Raw genomic sequence first — 19,375 nt, 5'->3', positions numbered from 1 at the left:
TTACAAAGAGAAGAGTTTATATTCTTGAGAAGAATTCTCCTTCGCTGTGGACTACAACTAAATAAATAGAAAAGTTTTGAATTATTCCAAAAAATGTCTGAGTCTCTGTGCAATTTTCTACAACTTGTGTTCTACAAAGATTGTGACTATGGCAAGAACAGAGTGAGAATCTAGTCAGAGGATTAACTTTGATAATAGAACTTGAACACCATTATACTCACTAGTCCTCGTCGGATCCACTGTTATATCTTTGGCCGCTGCAACCAGTTATTGGTAATTATTTGATAACAATAATTAAATTATTAACATCAGACTCAGTCTTCTAATTGCAATCAATAATTTTTTAAAAAAATTCTTCGATGACTAAGGATTAGCATTGCAATGACATGGATACAAGGATAAAAGTTTTCTGTTCTTGATAATATGAATCATCTGTGATAGTGATGTATTTTCCTGCAATACCTTCCATTAAAATAATGTGACGTACATGTTGCTATGAATTCATTATGGGACTCACGTGACAAGTAGTGGGCTTCGAGACAGTAACCTGTTCACTGAGAATATACAACTGTCTCTACATGTGACAGGTACTGGGATTCAACACAGTAACCTGTTCACTGAGATTATACTACTTGTCACGTGTAGAGACAGTAACCTGTTCAATGAGATTGTAAAACGGTCTCTACACGTGACAAGCAGTGGGCTTCAAGGCAGTAGACTGTTCACTGAGATTATACAATTGTCTCTACACTTGACAAGTATTAGCCATTCATGTTTACTATATTCACCGTTTTGCAGAAAAGACTTTAGAAGAGAATATAGAAATTCGATTGGTAGGTGATATACTAAAGTCAGTAACATGACTCCCAGAACGAACTGATAGGTGATGTAGTAAAGTCTCTAACATGACTCGCAAAGTGAACTTGTACAGTGCCTTATAGAAGTCTTCGTTCCCTGTACTGGTAGCGAACCTTATTTATTTTCTTGTGAAGGATGCAACTCGAATGGCCATCAATATTTGTTGTATTAATATGAAACCAGTTTCTATCGATTACAAAGAACACAAGGTTTCTCACTTTATTGATACAACATAGAAAATCTTGACAGCACATATTACAAATGTTTATATCAATAACATGAGTATACAGTTAATATTTAGTTGAAGGTTTTTTGGTAGCATTGACAAGAGAAAGCCGTGTTGTACGAGCTTTGTAGAATATTCTGGAGATATATTTACCCATTGGCTTGGTCAGTCAATTACTTTAATTTTGTTTGTCCGAAACCATTACTGGTTTGTCTTTGTCTAAGATCCTTGTCCTGTTGACACGTAAACAATCGACCTAGTTTCAGTCTTTCAACCGACTTCAGCTCAAAATTATTATAGACATAATGACGTTTATCCTTCAGTTTATAAATGCATGAACCGTTCCATGTATGTGTTTCGTGACCTACCATAAACTCTTGGAATGAAACATACACTGCTGGCCAAAATCTTAAGGCCAATGAACATAAAGAAAAAATATGCATTTTGCATTGTTAGACTCATCCACCTATTTGAGTAGAGCTTCGAAAGATGAAAATAAGAAAAGGGAAAAATAAAAATAAAAACTTTTCTAGCAATTAAAAGAGAAAATGTGAACACTATGAAATTAGCTTAAATACAAGCTGGTCAAAAGTTTAAGACCATACTGAAACGAAGCGTTAATCGATAAACACGTAACGAAATTTAGTCATTTGTGTTCAAGCATTAGCGTTGTCAACATCTCCCTCTGACATCTCCTGTGTTACATTGGGTAAAAACATGGGAAAAGCTAAAAAGTTGACAGAGTTTGAACGTGACAGAATTGTCGAGCTGCAAAAGCAAGGTCTCTCTCAACGTGCCATTGCTGGCGAGATTGGACGTAGTAAAACTGCTGTTGCAAATTTCTTAAAAGACCCTGAGGGAAAAGGAACGAGTATTTCAAGTGGTCGGCCCAAGAAAATTTCGCCGGCGTTGAGCAGGAGGATTCGACGGGTTGTCCGGCAAGACACAAGCCGATCGTCGAACCAGATTAAGGCCCTTACGGATGCAGATGCAGCTCAAGAACAATTAGACAGCATTTACGAGAGAAAGGCTTTAAAAACCGTAAACGTTTTCAAAGGCCACGCCTCCTTTCACACCACGAAATAGCTCGGTTAAACTTTGCTGAGAAGCACCAAACATGAGACATAGAAAAGTGGAAGAAGTTTTTGTTCTCTGATGAGAAAAACGTTAACCTGGATGGTCCAGATGGCTTCCAACGTTACTGGCACGATAAGGATATCCCACCGGAGACATTTTCTACTCGACACAGTGGAGAAGGTTCCATCATGATCTGGGGTGCTTTCTCTGTCCATGGAACAATGGAGCTTCAGGTTATACAGAGGCGTCAAACAGCAGCTGACTACATTGGCATGTTGGAGGGAGCATCCTTATTGACTGAAGACCCTCGCTTGTGTGGAAATGGCTGGATCTTTCAGCAGGACAATGCTGCAATCCACAATGCCTACAAGACAAAGGACTTTTTCATAGCGAATAACGTGATTCATTTGGACCATCTAGCGTGTTCGCCCGAAATAAACCCCATTGAAAATGTTTGGGGGTGGATGGCAAGGGTAGTCTATAGAAATGGACGTCAATTCCAAACAGTGCATGGTCTTCGTAAAGCCATCTTTACTACTTGGAATAACATTCCAGCTATCTTTCTGCAAATGCTTATATCGACCATGCCAAAGCGAATGTTTGAAGTTATTCGCAATAACGGTCGTGCAACTCAATACTGAGACTTCTTGTTGGGCATTTCATCGTGTTCACATTTTCTCTATTAAATGCTAAAAAAGTTTTTTATTTTTATTTTCCCTTTTCTTATTTTCGTCTTTCGAAGCTCTACTCAAATGAGTTGTTGAGTTTAACAATGCAAAATGCATATTTTATCTTTATGTTCATTGGCCTTAAGATTTTGGCCAGCAGTGTATATTTATGAAAAAAGATCCAGCAAAAAAAAGTGTGTGTATAAATTTACCATTACTGTTCTTCTAGGTTTGAAACAGAAGAAAGGAAGAAACAACTATTTTAAGAAACTAGTTAACATACACCCTCTTAAAGAATGGTTTGTTTGTTTGTTTTTGAATTTCGCACAAAGCTACTCGAGGGCTATCTGTGCTAGCTGTCCCTAATTTAGCAGTGTAACACTAGAGGGAAGTCAGTTAGTCATCACCACCCACCGCCAACTCTTAAGCTACTCTTTTACCAACGAATAATGGAATTGACCGTAATATTATAACGCCCCCACGGCTGAAAGGGCGAGTATGTTTGGCGCAACGGGGATGCGAACCCGCGACCCTCAGATTACGAGTTGCACGCTTTAACACGCTTGGCCATGCCGGGCCTCTTAAAGAATGGAAAAGAACTTGAACAGAGACGAGACATTATAGAGAAATAATACTAACAGGGCCAACCACGTATATCGAAATCAAATTTTATCGTGGTAAACATTCATATTTCACTATTGAGCCGCAATGAGGCCAACTTGTGACGTTCATGTCGAAGATAAAACATGTTAGCGTACATGCAAATCTGAAAGACATGACATTGTACACGAAAGTGTAAAAGAAAAGGTAATATATATATATATATAACTGTAAAAACACAGTAACGTATAATTGTAAAGGACACAATGTTTATGTAAGTGTAAGAACATGATACAAGACTGTTTATTGGAAGAGTTAGTATTTAGTTTGTTTAGTGATTTTGATATTTAATAATTATGTAGTTTTCATAACAAACGAGTTTAAATTAATTATTTTAAAAGCAATAGCTGTAATAAATTTTGTTAAACAGCTCGATAAGGGTCGTGTATCGCGTGTGTAGTTTAATTGTATGACGTCATATTACTTGAACCTTCTGTATCTTTCTCGTTGCCTTAAATAAGTATTGTTACATCATAGTGTCTCGTAGTTTGTAGAAAGTTCTAGGCCCCAGTTGGGTATCGCCCAAGTGAAAGCAAGAGAAGGTAAGTCAGAAAACTATAAGTTAGTGAATGTGAAGTTAGACTGCGCCCGTAACGGGCGATATTTAAATTAAAGGAATTGAATCCACCTGTGTGGACTTTGACGAAAAAGATACAAGTTGTTAACGTTCTGGATACAAATGTGGTGACCCGGAGTAACCTATCATTAAGGCAAATATATCACAGATTGTAAGGTAAAGAAAAGTAATTATTTTTGTCAATTGGATTCTGAACCAGCCTGTGTGAACATTTAACAAGAAAGAGAATCATTTTAACTTTTAGATGCAACTTTGATGACCAATAGTGAAACGAGTTTTTGTACATACGTTTAACTCGTTTTGAATATATTATTTTAAAGCAAAGAACTATATCGCCAACAAGTCACAGAAACCTTTTGTAAATAAATATAATTGTGAGAGGGACGGTCACGTGTATGACACTGTAAAAACATTGTAATAATTATCCATACTCTGTGGTGCAATCCTATGAAGATAGCTCATTTCTAAACTAAAATTCCGATAAAAATGTTTTATTGAAATTTTAGAAAGACTAGAAACCCGCGACTTTTTCTGTAACTAACAGTTTTACTTGTCTAGAAAATGGGTATTTTAACTAGTGTATGTAACTGTAAAAAGCATAGTAATGTGTATATTATTGTAAACCATGATAACTTATATGTTAGTGTAAAGGATAGTAATGTATATGTTACTGTAAAACATGGTAACTTATAAATTAGTGCAAAACATAGTAATATATATGACACTGTAAAACAAGGTAACTTATATGTTAGTGTAAAAAGAGAGTAATGTGTACTTTAGTGTAAAACATGGTAACATATTTGTTAGTGTAAAAAGGTAGTAATTATATGTTATTGTAAATCATGATAACTTTTATAGTAGTGTAAGAAGACAATAGTGAATATGTTACGGTAAAACATGGTAACTTACATGTTAGTGTAAAAAGATAGTAGTGTATATGTTATTGTAACAATGGTAATTTATATGTTAGTGTAAAAAATAGTATTGCATGTGTTACTGTAAAACACGGTAACTTATATGTTAGTGAAAAAATATAGTAATACATATGTTGCGGTATAACATGGTAACTTATATGTTAGTATAAAAAGATAATAATAGATATATTACTGTAAAACATGGTAATTCATATGTTAGTGTAAAAAGGTAGTAATATATATGTTATGGTAAAACATGGTAACTTACATTTTAGTGTAAACAGATAGTAATGTACATTTTACTGTAAATCATGGTAACTTTTATAGTAGTGTAAGAAGGTAGTAGCGTATATGTTACTCTAAAACGTGGTAACTTACATGTTAGTGTAAAAAGATAGTAATATATATGTTTCTGTAAAACATGGTAACTTATATGTTAGTGGAAAACGACAGTAATAGATATGTTACCGTAAAACATGAAAACTTATATTTTAGTGTACAAACAGAGTAGTGTATATGTTACTGAAAAGCGTAGTAACTTATATACTAGTGTGGAAAGATAGTAGTTTTTATGTTAGTGTAAAACATGGTGACTTATATGATAGTTTAAAAATATAGTAATAGATATGTTAGTGTAAAACATGGTAACTTACATGTTAGTGTAAGAAGATAGTAATGTATATGTTACTGTAAAACGTGGTAACTTATATGTTTGGATAAAAAGATAGTAATGTATATGTTAATGTAAAATATGGTAATTTGCATACTAGTGTAAAGCATAGTAGTGTATATCTTACTTTAACACATGGTAACTTATATATTAGTGTAAAAAGCTAGTAATGTATATGTTACTGTTAAACATGGTAACTTACATGTTAGTGCAAAAAGACAGTAATATGTATGTTATGGTTAAACATGGTAACTTATATGTTAGTGAAAAAATATAGTAATACATACGTTGCGGTATAAAATGGCAACTTATATGTTACTGTAAAAAGATAGTAATGTATATGTTAGTTTAAAACATGGTAACTTATATACTAGTGTGGTAATATAGCAGTGTAAATGTTACGGTAAAACATGGTAATTTATATGTTAGTGTAACACGATAGTAATAGATATTTTACTGTAAAACATGGTAACTTATATATTACTTTAAAAACAGAGTAGTGTATATGTCACTGTAAAGCATGGTAACTTATATATTACTTTAAGAACAGAGTAGTGTATATGTTACTGTAAAGCATGGTAACTTATACGTTAGCGTAAAAGATAGTAAAAGATATGTTACTGTAAAACATGGTAATTTATATGTTTGTGTAAAAAGAGAGTAATGTGTACTTTAGTGTAAAACATGGTAACATATTTGTTAGTGTAAAAAGGTAACAATATATATGTTTCTGTAAAACATGGTAACTTATATGTTAGTATAAAAAGATTGTGGTGTGCATGTTACTGTAGAACATGGTAACTTATATGTTAGTGTAAAAACATAGTAATATATATGTTACTGTAGAGCATGGTAACTTATATGTTAGTGTAAAAATATAGTAATAGATATGTTACTGTAAAACATGGTAATTTGTATCTTAGTGTGAAAAGATAGTAATGTATATGTTACTTTAAAACATGGTAACATATATTAGTGTAAAAGTATAGTTGTGCATATGGTAACTTATATGTTAGTATAAAAAGATTGTGGTGTATATGTTACTGTAGAACATGGTAACTTATATGTTAGTGTAAAAACATAGTAATATATATGTTACTGTAAAACATGGTAACTTATATGTTAGGGTAAAAAGATAGTAATGTATATTTTAGTGTAAAACATGGTATCTCATATGGTAGTGAAAAAGTTTTGTATAACGTATGTTATTGCAAAACATGGTAAATTATATGTTAGTGTAAAAAGATAGTAATAGATATGTTTCTGTTAAACATGGTAACTTATTTGTTTGTGTAAAAGTTCGCTAATTGCTACGTAAGTGCAGAAACTCGGAAATGTATAGTTTGAACTCCAATGCATATCGTTTGACACTTGAAAGTTATTGAATAAGAGACGATGTTTGATTCGTGAAGGACTTGTTTGAAGGAAGTCATTATGGTCATGAAAAAGCGGTATTCACATTTTGTCAATTACTCTTTATAGCGAAAATGTGACCGGCAAATATACACTTCTCTCTGGAAGTTCAGTAAGCTATTAAACTTATAAAAGAGGAATAAACATTGTCATTTATTACAGTATTAATAATATTAATAAAAATAAGAGAAACATTGTAATTTAATACAGTGTTAATAGCATTAATAAAATCAAGAGAAACATTGTTATGTAATAATATCACTAAATCCAGGATAAACATTGTAATTTAATACAGCATCATGTGCGGTAAATGTTATTGTTACCAGATGTACTTCTGAAAGGTGCCTGAAAATATTCTATGTCAAGAGTATATTAATCTAAGTGTAACCAGTCTTTGTATTTTTGTCTTTGAAGTTCTTGTGTCATGCTGTACTGTTATCTATAGCCGGTATAATTTTTCTCGTGATTCATGGCATGCGCACGTTTTACTGATGCTGCAACACTGCAAATTTCAACGTTAAGCATCTTTCACGTGATAACATTTTAATGTCTACTGAATAACCGACGGACGATACACTACTGTAAAGTGGTGAGAAAAGTTGAAATAGATGACTCTCCAGATGGCCTTCTGAGCCATTTTAGGGTAAATATCAATAGGCAACAAAATTTAGTGGTACACATTTTAACCACATAGATACATAATGGGTTATCTGTGTTTCGCCCACCGCAGGCATCGAGATCAGAGTTTCAGGATTACAAGAAAACAAGAAGAAAGTAAAACCTCCATTTTGTACTTCAGTAACGTATTAATTACTTCTGGATTTAATTGTTATGATTACATAACTTTGCTTATTTTATTAATAATAATAAACATGTGAATTTTACGACGATACTTGACGTTAAAACCAAAGCTGAACGAAGGTTTTTTCCTTTTGATGTGAAATATTTGAGGCCTACGTCACGGAAACTTTTGTCCAATGAATCATAACGTAGACTTATGTGTTATTAACATATAGTTGTTGTGGGAGGTCACTCAAGGGTAGAATTTATGGTGTCACGTGAGGGAATAATAATAAGGTCCAAACGACAAAATATCGATGATTTCTTTAAGAATTCTCTCTCTCTTTCTGGCAGGTATTTTAAAGTAAGGTTAATGTTTCTTGAAGATAAATAACTCCCATGGGTGTTGGAAGACTGAACAGTCCCCCTTCACCTCGATCGAGATAAAAGGTTTGTATTTTAGCTGAGTTGCTAACACTTTTTTTCGGCCGAATGGGCTGATGTGTTTCATATTAATCTGATGAGAGCGAGGCCAGTACACGTGGCATTTGGCAGAGGGGAGGCAAAGGCAAGAAAGGGAAGTAGAAGCAAGTTGGCGGTAGACGAGACGAAACATCCAGCCAAACGGCTCGATTCTTGAACACTAGTCGGGACCCGAATGAAGCCCGGCTAGTGCCCGAGTAAAAGGCTAGTGAAATGCGGAACCTGAAACGAGACTGGAAAATATGTTATATTTATACATGGGTAATTTCGACGAGAAAATCAGTTAGGTGTGCTGGTATTCTTGAGAATGAAGTTAAGTGGAAATGAATATTTCCACCAGGTTTCATGTGTGGCAACTATTTTACTGAAGTCGGAGGTTAGAGAGTTTCGGTGCGTGGCCTATTTGTAATATTTGGTGGCGAGTTTATTTATGCGGTCACGTATTGTTTGTTTTGTAGTGTGGTTTTCAACATTGTTGGTGCGTAGTGAGGTGGGCGATGGTATCACGCGGTTTTTGTAAAGATAGTTGGTTTTTGTTCATGTTACATGTTAACATTGTACCGTATTCTATTAATGGTCTAATGAATGTTTAGTATATGTACATTATTGGAGGTATGCTGTTCTGGTTTTGACTTTCTGATTTCGTTGAAATGGTTATACCAGGTGAGTTTAGTGTTAATGGTGGTACTTAAAAATTTAGCGTTTTTGTGAATGTGGTGAGAGTATCATATAAGGTTAAGTTTGGCTAGTTTTACTTGTTTTAATCTTTTGTTTAGTCTGCGGTATAGAATTATTGTTTGAGTCTTGGCGGGGTTGAGTGCTATTCTCCATTTGGTTGCTCGCCAGAAATTTATATAACTACCTGACGTCAGAGGCAAGAAGTTCACGGTTTGGTTGTAACCGAAACAACCTTGCTAAGCGGAGTTTATGCTCTAACAAACCGTCTGTCTGTTCATACACGTAATAGCCACTTTTTGCTCTTCGAATTCAAAATCGTGAAAGAAGTTTCCATTTTGGAAACTAGAAGCAATAAAACTAAAACTACAATAGGTTTTACACCATGTTAAATTTGGAAAAGAACAGACGAGATGAAAATAAGATTTGATTGGAAAAGGCAAAGTTGTAAGTGAAACTTCTAATTATAATGAGGTTGTAGGCCAACCAAACAACACATAAAAGTAAGGTAGCTAAATTTTGGAATTCTTGAAAATAGAAGGTAGTTATCGCAAAGTACAAAACTTGAGTTATTAAACTAAAATGAAGAATATTTTTGTTAGATATTTATAAAACAAAAATAATTCATAATTCAGCAATGAATTAGGGTAAAGTTTTTACTTTTCGTGCATATATTACAATTTACAGATTTATTTTCACAAAAGGTAAATGTTGAGATGTAATCTGTGACATGTAGGCCTAATTCGTACGTATTATAAGTAAGGTTTAGTATACGTAAACGATTACAGTGAAAATTCAGTCAAGGAATATTGTGTAATAGTGTGCATAACATTCTCTGATTTAAAAGCACTCAATAAATCTGCCCCATAGTGGCACAGTCTGTGGACTCATAATGCTAGAAACCAGGTTTCGATACCCGTCGTGGGCAGAACACAGATAACCCATTGTGTAGTTTTTTGGTTAATTACAAAACAAACAAAAATGGTTATTTATATCAATTATTTGCGACAAGTTATGAGTCATTCAGATTGTATATATTTGCCGACGATACTAAAATTTTCCTGGTTATTAATGACAAAAATATTTGAATGTATTGATAAAACGTTCTGATAATTGGATATTAAATTTAATTCAGATAAATATAAAAGTTTAAAGCTCTCGTGTTAGTTAACCCTCAGTTATCGTTTAGATATCATATACAATAAAATAATAACAAGTTTAAAGTTTTTATAAGGACGACATTTACCTCCACAGATGAAGCCGTTTTCTTGAATTTATGTAAAGGACTTGTATAAAACTTGAAAGACGTCATTTGGAGTGTGTTAATGAAGTTTATACAGTAGCTCTCGAAAATGTTCATCGAAGGGCTTCTGGGCTTGTATTATATCATTTAAATAATGAGGACTTTCACTCAGCACTTACTGAAACCAAAACGCGAGACTAAAGTGTTTGTGTGTTTTCTTATAGCAAAGCCACATCAGGCCATCTGCTGAACCCACCGAGACCAAAGTAAAAAACTATACATTAAGAGGACAAACTATAAAGTAGTCATTTTAACACAGAATAGATCAACCATGGAATTTACTCGGAATAAAAAATGGTGTCAACACAATCTCAGCATTGGAAGCCAGTCTTGATAAATACCGGAAACATGAGCCAATCGTGTACGACTACTGAGTTGTTCCACTTGACAGCCATAGACCAAAGTAAGAAAAAAAAATAGAAAAGAGAACAAACCAGAAAATAGTCATTTTTACATAGAATTTCTTTATTTGTTTTGAATTTCGCTCAAAGCTACTCGAGGGCTATCTGCGCTAGCCGTCCCTAATTTAGCAGTGTAAGACTAGAGGAAAGGCAGCTAGTCATCACCACCCACCGCCAATTCTTGGGCTACTCTTTCACCAACGGATAGTGGGATTGACCGAACAATATAACGCCACCACGGCTGAAAGGGCGAGCATGTTTGGTGCGACCGGGATTCGAACTCGCGACCCTCAGATTAGGAATCGAACGTCTTAACACGCTTGGCGATCCGGGCCATATTTTACACAGAATAGATCAACCATAGAATTCACTCAGAGAAAAAAAAACGTGGTACCAACACAATCTCAGTATAGTCCTTTGTCTTTCACTGTAAACAATCCATCAAAAAGAACTCTTAAATATTAATGTCGATCAAACCAAAAGTTTATTGTCCGTTTTAATTATAAACTCTCTTAATCTGAGAGTTGCGATTTAGAATCCCCGTAACACCAAACATGCTTACCATTTCAGCTGTTAGGGCGTTATAATGTGCGTTCAATCCCACTATTCGTTGGTTAAAGAGTAGCCCAAGAGTTGGCGGTAGGTGGTGATGACTAGCTACCTTTCCTCTGATCTTACACTTCAAAATTAGGGACGGCTAGTGCAGATGCCCTCATGTAACTTCGCGCGAAATTTAAAACAAAAACATTTTAAACATTCAGGGTTATAACTGTGTGAGCTTTGTTTCTACATTCGTACAAAAAACGTCGTTTTATAACTTAATGAAAATGTAACGTATACTGATTAACAGTTAAAGCAGTTTAATTAAATAGAAGAATTAAGTAGAGGGCGTAATAAATGATACCAATATGTAGTGTACTATATGTAACCTGTTGTGTACTAGATGTAACATGTGGTGTAGTACATGTAGCCTGTGGTGTACTATATGTTATCTGTGGTATACTATATGTTATATCTGGTGTATCATGTATAATCTGTGGTGTACTATGTGTTATCTGCGGTGTACTATATGTAACCTGTGGTTTACTACATCTTTTCTGTGGTGTACCATTTGTAACCTCTGATGTACTACATGTAATCTTTGGTGTACTAGATGTAACCTGTAGTGTACTATATGTAACCTGTGCTTCAATATATGTTATCTGTGGTATATTGTATGTAATCTGTGATGAACTATATGTAACCTGAGTGTATTAAATCTAGTCTCTGGTGTACTGAATGTAACCAGGGATGTACTATATGTTATCCATAGTATACTATATGTAATCTCTGGTGTACTAGGTGTGACCTATGGTTTACTACGTATTATCTCTGGTATAATATATGTAATATGTGTGTACTATATGTAATCTGTAGTGTACTATATGTTATCCATAGTATACTATATGAAATCTCTGGTGTACTATATGTAATCTGTAGTGTACCAGATGTGACCTGTGGTTTACTACGTGTTATCTCTGGTATACTGTATGTAATATGTGGTGTACTATATGTTGTCTGTGGTGTACTACATGTAATCTCTGGTGTACAATATGTTATCTGCGGTGTACTCTATGTAGCCTGTGGTTTACTACATCTTTTCTCTGGTGTACTATAATATTTCTGTGATGTACCATATGTAACCTCTGGTGTACTGTATGTTATATTTGGTGTACTATATTTTATCTGTGGTGTACTCTATGTAACCTCTGGTTTACTATATGTTATCTGTGGTATACTATATGCAACTTGTAGTGTACTCTATGTAATCTATTGTTTACTATATGTTTTCTGTGATGTACTATATGTAACCTGTTGTGTATTATATGTAATCTCTGGTGTACTACATGTAATTTATGGTATACTAGATGTGACCTGTTGGTTACTACGTGTTATCTGTGGTATACCATATATAACATGTGATGTACTAGATATTATTTGTGGTGTACTAGATATAACCTGTGGCGTGTTATATGTTGTCTATGGTGTACTAGATGTAATCTGTGGTGTAGTAGATGTAACCTGTTGTACACTATATGTAATATGTGGTGTATTACATGTAGTCTGTGTTGTACTATATTTAACCTATGGTGTACTATATGTTATCTGTGGTATACTATATGTAATATCTGGTGTATCATATGTAACCTGTGGTGTAGTATATGTAATATGTAGTGTACTATATGAAGCTTGTGGTGTATTATATGTTATCCGTAGTATACTATATGTATTCTCTAGTGTACTATATAGAATCTGTGGTGTACTATATGTAACCTGTGGTGTGTTATATGTTATCTACGGTGTACTATATGTTATCTGCGGTGTACTATATGTAACCTGTGGTTTACTACATCTTTTCTGTGGTGTACCATATGTATTTTCTCGTGTACTATATGTAATCTTTGGTGAACTAGATGTGAACTGTGATTTGCTACGTGTTATCTGTGGCGTACTATATGTACCCGTTGGTGTACTATATGTTATCTGTGGCGTTTTAGATGTTACCTTTGTTGTATTATATGTTATATTTGGTGTACTAGATGTGACCTGTGGATTACTACGTGTTATCTGTAGTATACTATATGCAACCTGTTGTGTGCTAGATGTAACCTCTGGTGTAGTATATGTTATCTATGGTATACTAGATGTAACCTGTGGTGTACTATATGCCATCTGTAGTGTACTAGATGTAACCTGTGGTGTTCTACATGCACCTTCAAGTTTAAGTGGTATGTTATTCTTTAAATGTTCGGTTTCGTTTGGTTTTAATTTCTCTAAAAATTACACGAGGGCTATCTAAGATAGCCGTCTCAAATTTAGCAACGGTAGACCTGAGGAAGGCAACTAATTAACATCACACACCGCCATTTCTTGGGCTACACTTTAACGTGATTGATAAAAGCCTGAGATCACTTGTAACACAAAAAAGTTTTGCTAGTGGATAAATATTTTCAAATTAGGTGTATTTTGAAATGCTTCATATTGTTCAGTATCACAAATTAAGTGTTTGTGTGAACGATAGATGCACTTTGACAGATATAGCACATTAATGGGTACACAATTGTTTGTACAGGCAACCACCAAAACAACGTATATGTTATAACTGGCTATTCTTTTTACGACCAAAATACCGTATATAAGGTTGGCTGTACATACCACGTCTTAAATACAGTAGATGTTACAATTTAACTAGTAAGCCAGTTCTGAAATACTCTAATTGGTTACGGATAACGTAGTTGTCTCGAAGGTGTGGTTTTATGTGGCATTTACAGACAAGAAATCGCAATGGTTTCATCTGTTTCAGCTCAATATGTTGTATACTGAAATCTGTCTTTACAATATGTTAACTCTTCTTTGGTTTCTTAATAACACTGAATATTCCTATTAAGTTAGTTTTTCTTTATTATGTACTTCCTAGAGATATCAACTATTGTCTGTTATGTTTGTTACTGTAGGTTATAGAAACGAAGAAAATTGTTGGTTAGAATTACTTCTTCCTAACCCTGGTGTGAAAAGTGGAGGCTAACATCTTCATCTAACAATTAAACTGGGAGCGAGAATAAATTGGAACTTAAATCTTTGTACACTGACGATCAGAAGTGTAAAAACAAAAACTTTTAAGGCACGTAGATTTCCCGTCTTTTGCGTTCAACATGAGTAAATTTTTTTTCGAGTTCATACGTTATTGATCGAAATACAATAAATGGATGTGAAACAGGATAGCTTCTTACAAGATATGGGAATCCAAGAACAAAAAAGATCTGAAAACGAAATCAATGACTTTGCAAGCATAGAGACACATGAGGGATTCACCAAACATCTTTTCCTGCTGGATGTTTTTAATAAAAGCCGACAGGTGTCTCGGTACAGGGAGACAAAGGTCATACCAAGCTACCATAGAAGACGCCTAGTATTGAAGAATGGAACCACTAATGTTACTATTAAGCACATCTCCAAAAGACGGCAGCGCTACCTTCAGGATCTCTTTATAACACTTGTTGATATCCAGTGGAGATGGAACCTACTGGTGTTTGCAATGGGTTTCATCACCACCTGGTTAGGTTTTGGAATCATCTGGTGGTTGATTACCTTCTCACATGGAGACTTTGAACATATGAATGATAAAAACTGGGAGCCGTGTGTTCACAATATCAAATCTTTTACATCAGCTTTTCTGTTTTCTCTGGAAACTCAACATACCATAGGGTATGGGTACCGATATATTAATGAAGAATGCCCAGAAGCTATCTTTGTTCTCTGTATGCAGTCCATCATTGGAGTTCTAATTCAGTGTTTCATTGTAGGCATGATATTCGCCAAGTTCTCTCGACCAAAGAAGCGCCAACAGACTCTCATGTTCAGTCGAAATGCCATTATTTGCCTTCATGACGGTAAACTTTGTCTGATGTTCCGTGTTGGTAACATGCGAAAATCGACTGTAATTGATCCTCAAGTAAGCTTGCATTTACTTAAAAGAAAGATCACAGCAGAAGATGAGATCATGCCATACTACCATTCTGTTTTAGAGGTGCAGCACCAAAGTGCTAAAAACAGCACTCTTCTGTCGTGGCCAGTTGTAGTGGTCCATGAAGTCAATGAAAACAGCCCACTATACACCATGTCGGCTGAAGATCTTTTGAAGGACACATTTGAAATAATAGCTATCTTGGAGGGAACTTCACAGTCGACTGGTCAGTTCTTCCAAGCAAAAATCTCATATCTGCCCAACGAGATTCTTTGGGGTCACCAGTTCGAACAATTACTCACTTACACCAGAGACACTAGCGAATTTCTAGTTGACTTTGGAAAACTCAACAATACTTACGAAGTTGAAACTCCCCTTTGCAGTGCTAAACACTTATATGAGTTCCAAAGCTCATACAGCCTGGATCATGGAAACTATAACTTGGAAGAAGAAAAACTGAAGAAAATGGCGTCTGTGCGCAAGTTTATGGCCAACAGGTCCACCTGCTCTATATAATTGGTTAAAAAAATCAATAGGTAAGCAAATTTGTCTTATTACCTAAGCCTTATTTCTTTAAAGGAGAAATCACATATTTTGCCTCTAATCCCCTGGAGGTCGCCTTCAAGATATAAAGCTGTGTTTTAGCTCTTCTTTTAAAGCACCTTTCGGCAAGATGTACAAATAGTAATTTCAGATTTTTTCTCTTTTATAAATATTGTATGGCAACAAGTGGGAACATTGTGTGAACTATTGACATATGTTTATTTTCAGGTTACGTCAAGAAGACGTCAACTAGTGAGACGTAAATAAATACGTTAGTCGACTTGTATATATATGTATATATATATATTTTTTATAAGGACCAGTGTACAGCAGGAACTGAATGCACACAAGACGAGATAAATGAATATGAAGGCCACTTTTCAAACTATTTTTGGGTGAAAATTTTAATATTTTGATAATAAACAAGATTTTGTTTGGGATCAACATACTTGACTTGTTAGACCAAAACCCATCATAGAAAGCCCAGGGTTACACAGTATAGAGATGGTCTAGTCACATCCTTTAATATTAGTTATATTGTATCACTTAAAAGACGTAAAGAGTTTTAACAATTGTTTATTCTTCAAAAGTAAAACAAATAATTAACCCACACATCTACCAGTAGAGGAACAGCGTGAGCAGGATGTTAAATATTAACCTCAGTACAGGCGTAGGTAACTAATTTCAGTTGTGAACCAGTTCATAGGGGATAATACCAAACACATACATACAAACAAGGAAAATAATATCGTACCAGGAAATTAATACGTTCAACAGTATAAAAACAACAGGATAAAACACAGGAAGAAGCATTAAAAACTATGTTATTTCAATACGTTCTGCTGTAAAAAGATAACTTAATACTAAAGAAATTGTGAATAATTCAACATTCTACCGAAAGGATGTAAAACAATGATTAATATAAGTTTCTACCACCATTATTGGCCCGGCATGGCCTGGTGTTAAGGCACTGGACTCGTAATCCACGTCGCACCAAACATGCTCGCCCTTTCAGCCGTGGGGGTGTTGTGAGTGACGGTGAATCCAACTATTCGTTGGTAAAAGAGTAGCCCAAGAGTTGGCGGTGGGTGGTGATGACTAGCTGCCTCCCCTTTAGTCCTACACTACTAAATTAGGGACGACTATTGCAGATAGTCCTCGTGTAGCTTTGCGCGAAATCCAAACTAAACCACCATTATTATTAGTATGTAAAAATTATAATTAATAGAAGTTTCTACCACCATTGTTAACTGTGTGCAAAAATAATTATTAATAGAAGCTTCTACCATCATTGTTACCAGTGTGTAAAAATAATAATTAATAGACTTTTCTACCACCACTGTTAAGAGTTTGTATAAATAATAATTAATAAAATATTCTACCATCATTGTTACTAGTGTGGAAAAACAATAATTGAAGTTTCTACCACTGTTGTTAAAAGTGTATAAATAATAATAAAATTTTCTACCATCATCATTACCAGTGTGTAAAAATAATAATTAATAGACGTTTCTACCACCATTGTTAACAATGTATAAATAATTATTAATAAAAGTTTCTACCATCATTGTTACCAGTGTGTATAAATAATAAATAGACGTTTCTATTACTATTCTTACCAGTGTGTATAAATAATAATAAAAGTTTCTAACGTCGTTGTTAACAGTGTATAAATAATTATTAATATAAGCTTCTACCATAATTATTAACAATGTGTAAAAATAATTATTAATAGAAGCTTCAACCATCATTTTTACCATTGTGTAAAAATAATAATAAAGTTTTTACCATCATTGTTAACAGTGTGTAAAAATAATAATTAATAAAGTTTCTACCACCATTGTTAACAGTGTGTATAAATAATAATTAATAAAAGTTTCTATCACCATTGTTAACAGTGTGTATTGTAGAATTTTTAGCCGAGTATTATCGATCGACCTCATTAGAAATTTCATTTACATGGCTCTAGTAACAGTCTAAGCAGGTTACAGTTTTGAATAAATGCCAAACTAATTGTTTCGGTAACTAATCTATAGCGTTTTAATGTTTTAAGAGATTTGTCAGTAATGTTTGTATAGTTATGATAGTGATGTTTGTATAGATCTGTTAGTAATGTTTTTATGGTTATATTAGTAAAATTTGTATAGATCTGTCAGTAGTGGTTTGTACAAAAATATAACATTTTTCACATTTATGCCAGATATAAAAAATATATAGTGCTTCCTACTTACTAACGTATTCACTGTTTGTTTCATTACTGTGAATTATATACGTACTTTCTTACGCGAGTGTACATTTCATTACAATATAATTACTAATTTATCTCACTGTTTTATTGGGCGTCATCACGTAATGTAAATCTGGCATCCTTACGTTGCTTGGTTCCTGTATTATCTAGAGTTATCGCCTCACATAAATCTGGCATTCTTACCTTGCTTGCTTCCTGTATTATCTAGAGTTATCACATCATATAAATCTGGCATTCTTACCTTGCTTGGTTCCTATATTATCTAGAGTTATCACATCATATAAATCTGGCATTCTTACCTTGCTTGGATCCTGTATTTCGTCTAGGACCATAAGTGAGTTTATGGTAAACATAAGTTGCTTCTGATGGTTCGCTAAGCAGTACAATAAAATGAGACCGTGAATAATGTACATCACTGGGTGTTGAATATCATGTAATGTTAAGAATAAAGAAATTAATGTTATTCATACGTATTTAGTCACATAAATCTGATTAGTTAAGAGAATCATGCCTTATTTTATAAGCTCTTTTAACGTTCGGAATTGTGATAATGAGAATCTTTCAATTACTGACAAAACCAGGATCTCTGTGATTGCTAAGTCATAGATTCCTCGACTTTAAACAAATATTGCAAGAATCTCATAATCATTGGTCATATTTCAAGAATATTATACGAGAAAAGCAAAACTGGTTTTTAATGTATATTGTTGACATTTTTATATATTTAATAATTATTTGTCAAAAAGGATTTACGTGGTGTATGTCAACTTCGGCCTAACTATATAATAAGCCTAGAATTTGATATGGAAATTATGCTACTACTGTTATTTCACTCTGTTGTTTGTATATAAAAAAATACTTTGTTTTAAAGTAAACTGTAATGTTGTACTTAATAAAATGTTTTACCTTTTCTGTGATTTATCTTCTAAAATTAATCGCACCTTCATGAAATGAACGAAGTATAAAAACTCCCTAAACGTTTGAAAGCTGTTGAAAGTACTTGGTTGGGTCTAATGTGGTGCATCGTACAGTGTGTTAAAACGAGGAGCTGAAGTTCCATGGTTCCCGACCAGAGAGAAACTTCCAAAATGCGATCGCGTTCAGCACTTTAGGGTCGTTTATAAGTTAGAAGAATAACGGTCAGACCTCTTAAAAAGACAGAAACTGTTTAAGAGTTTACGTCCTTTATTCAAGACCATATTATGTCCTTTATTCGCTGTTTATGAAACCTAATGATAATATAAAGGTGTATTACAAGTTTGTTTTAACGTAAAGCCGCATTCGATTATGTGACGCATCTACTATGGGAATCTAAAATTGGGATTTAAGCTTTGTAAGTCCATGAATTATTGCTATCCAACGAGGGGGTATGTAT

The 19,375-nt window shown here is 34.0% G+C and overlaps 2 protein-coding genes across 4 annotated transcripts in view; one reads left to right on the top strand and one right to left on the bottom strand.

Moving 5' to 3' along the window:
- Window positions 1–10,473, bottom strand: part of LOC143237158 (carbohydrate sulfotransferase 11-like) — a 28,096-nt gene extending 17,623 nt beyond the window's left edge. Inside the window, exon 1 of the mRNA XM_076476105.1 lies at window positions 10,248–10,473. The gene's annotated coding sequence lies outside the window, so the exon portion shown is untranslated. The remainder of the gene's footprint in view (window positions 1–10,247) is intronic.
- LOC143237157 (G protein-activated inward rectifier potassium channel 4-like) lies at window positions 8,096–18,910 on the top strand. Of its 3 annotated transcripts, none has more exons than XM_076476103.1 (3): window positions 8,096–8,293; window positions 14,200–15,745; window positions 15,981–18,910. In XM_076476103.1, the coding sequence occupies exon 2, from the start codon at window positions 14,448–14,450 to the stop codon at window positions 15,723–15,725; it is 1,278 nt and encodes a 425-aa protein (XP_076332218.1). In that variant the 5' UTR covers window positions 8,096–8,293; window positions 14,200–14,447; the 3' UTR covers window positions 15,726–15,745; window positions 15,981–18,910. The 3 variants fall into 3 exon arrangements, with proteins under 3 accessions (XP_076332218.1, XP_076332217.1, XP_076332216.1); XM_076476102.1 differs by lacking the exon at window positions 8,096–8,293 and adding an exon at window positions 8,302–8,989; XM_076476101.1 differs by lacking the exon at window positions 8,096–8,293 and adding an exon at window positions 10,569–10,707.
- Window positions 18,911–19,375: the final 465 nt, after the last annotated feature.

The sequence above is a fragment of the Tachypleus tridentatus genome, chromosome 13 (assembly GCF_004210375.1).
Source record: "Tachypleus tridentatus isolate NWPU-2018 chromosome 13, ASM421037v1, whole genome shotgun sequence".
Classification (NCBI taxonomy): Eukaryota; Metazoa; Arthropoda; class Merostomata; order Xiphosura; family Limulidae; genus Tachypleus; species Tachypleus tridentatus.
Note: the sequence above shows the minus strand (reverse complement) of the source record. Positions and strands in the feature narration are given on the sequence as shown.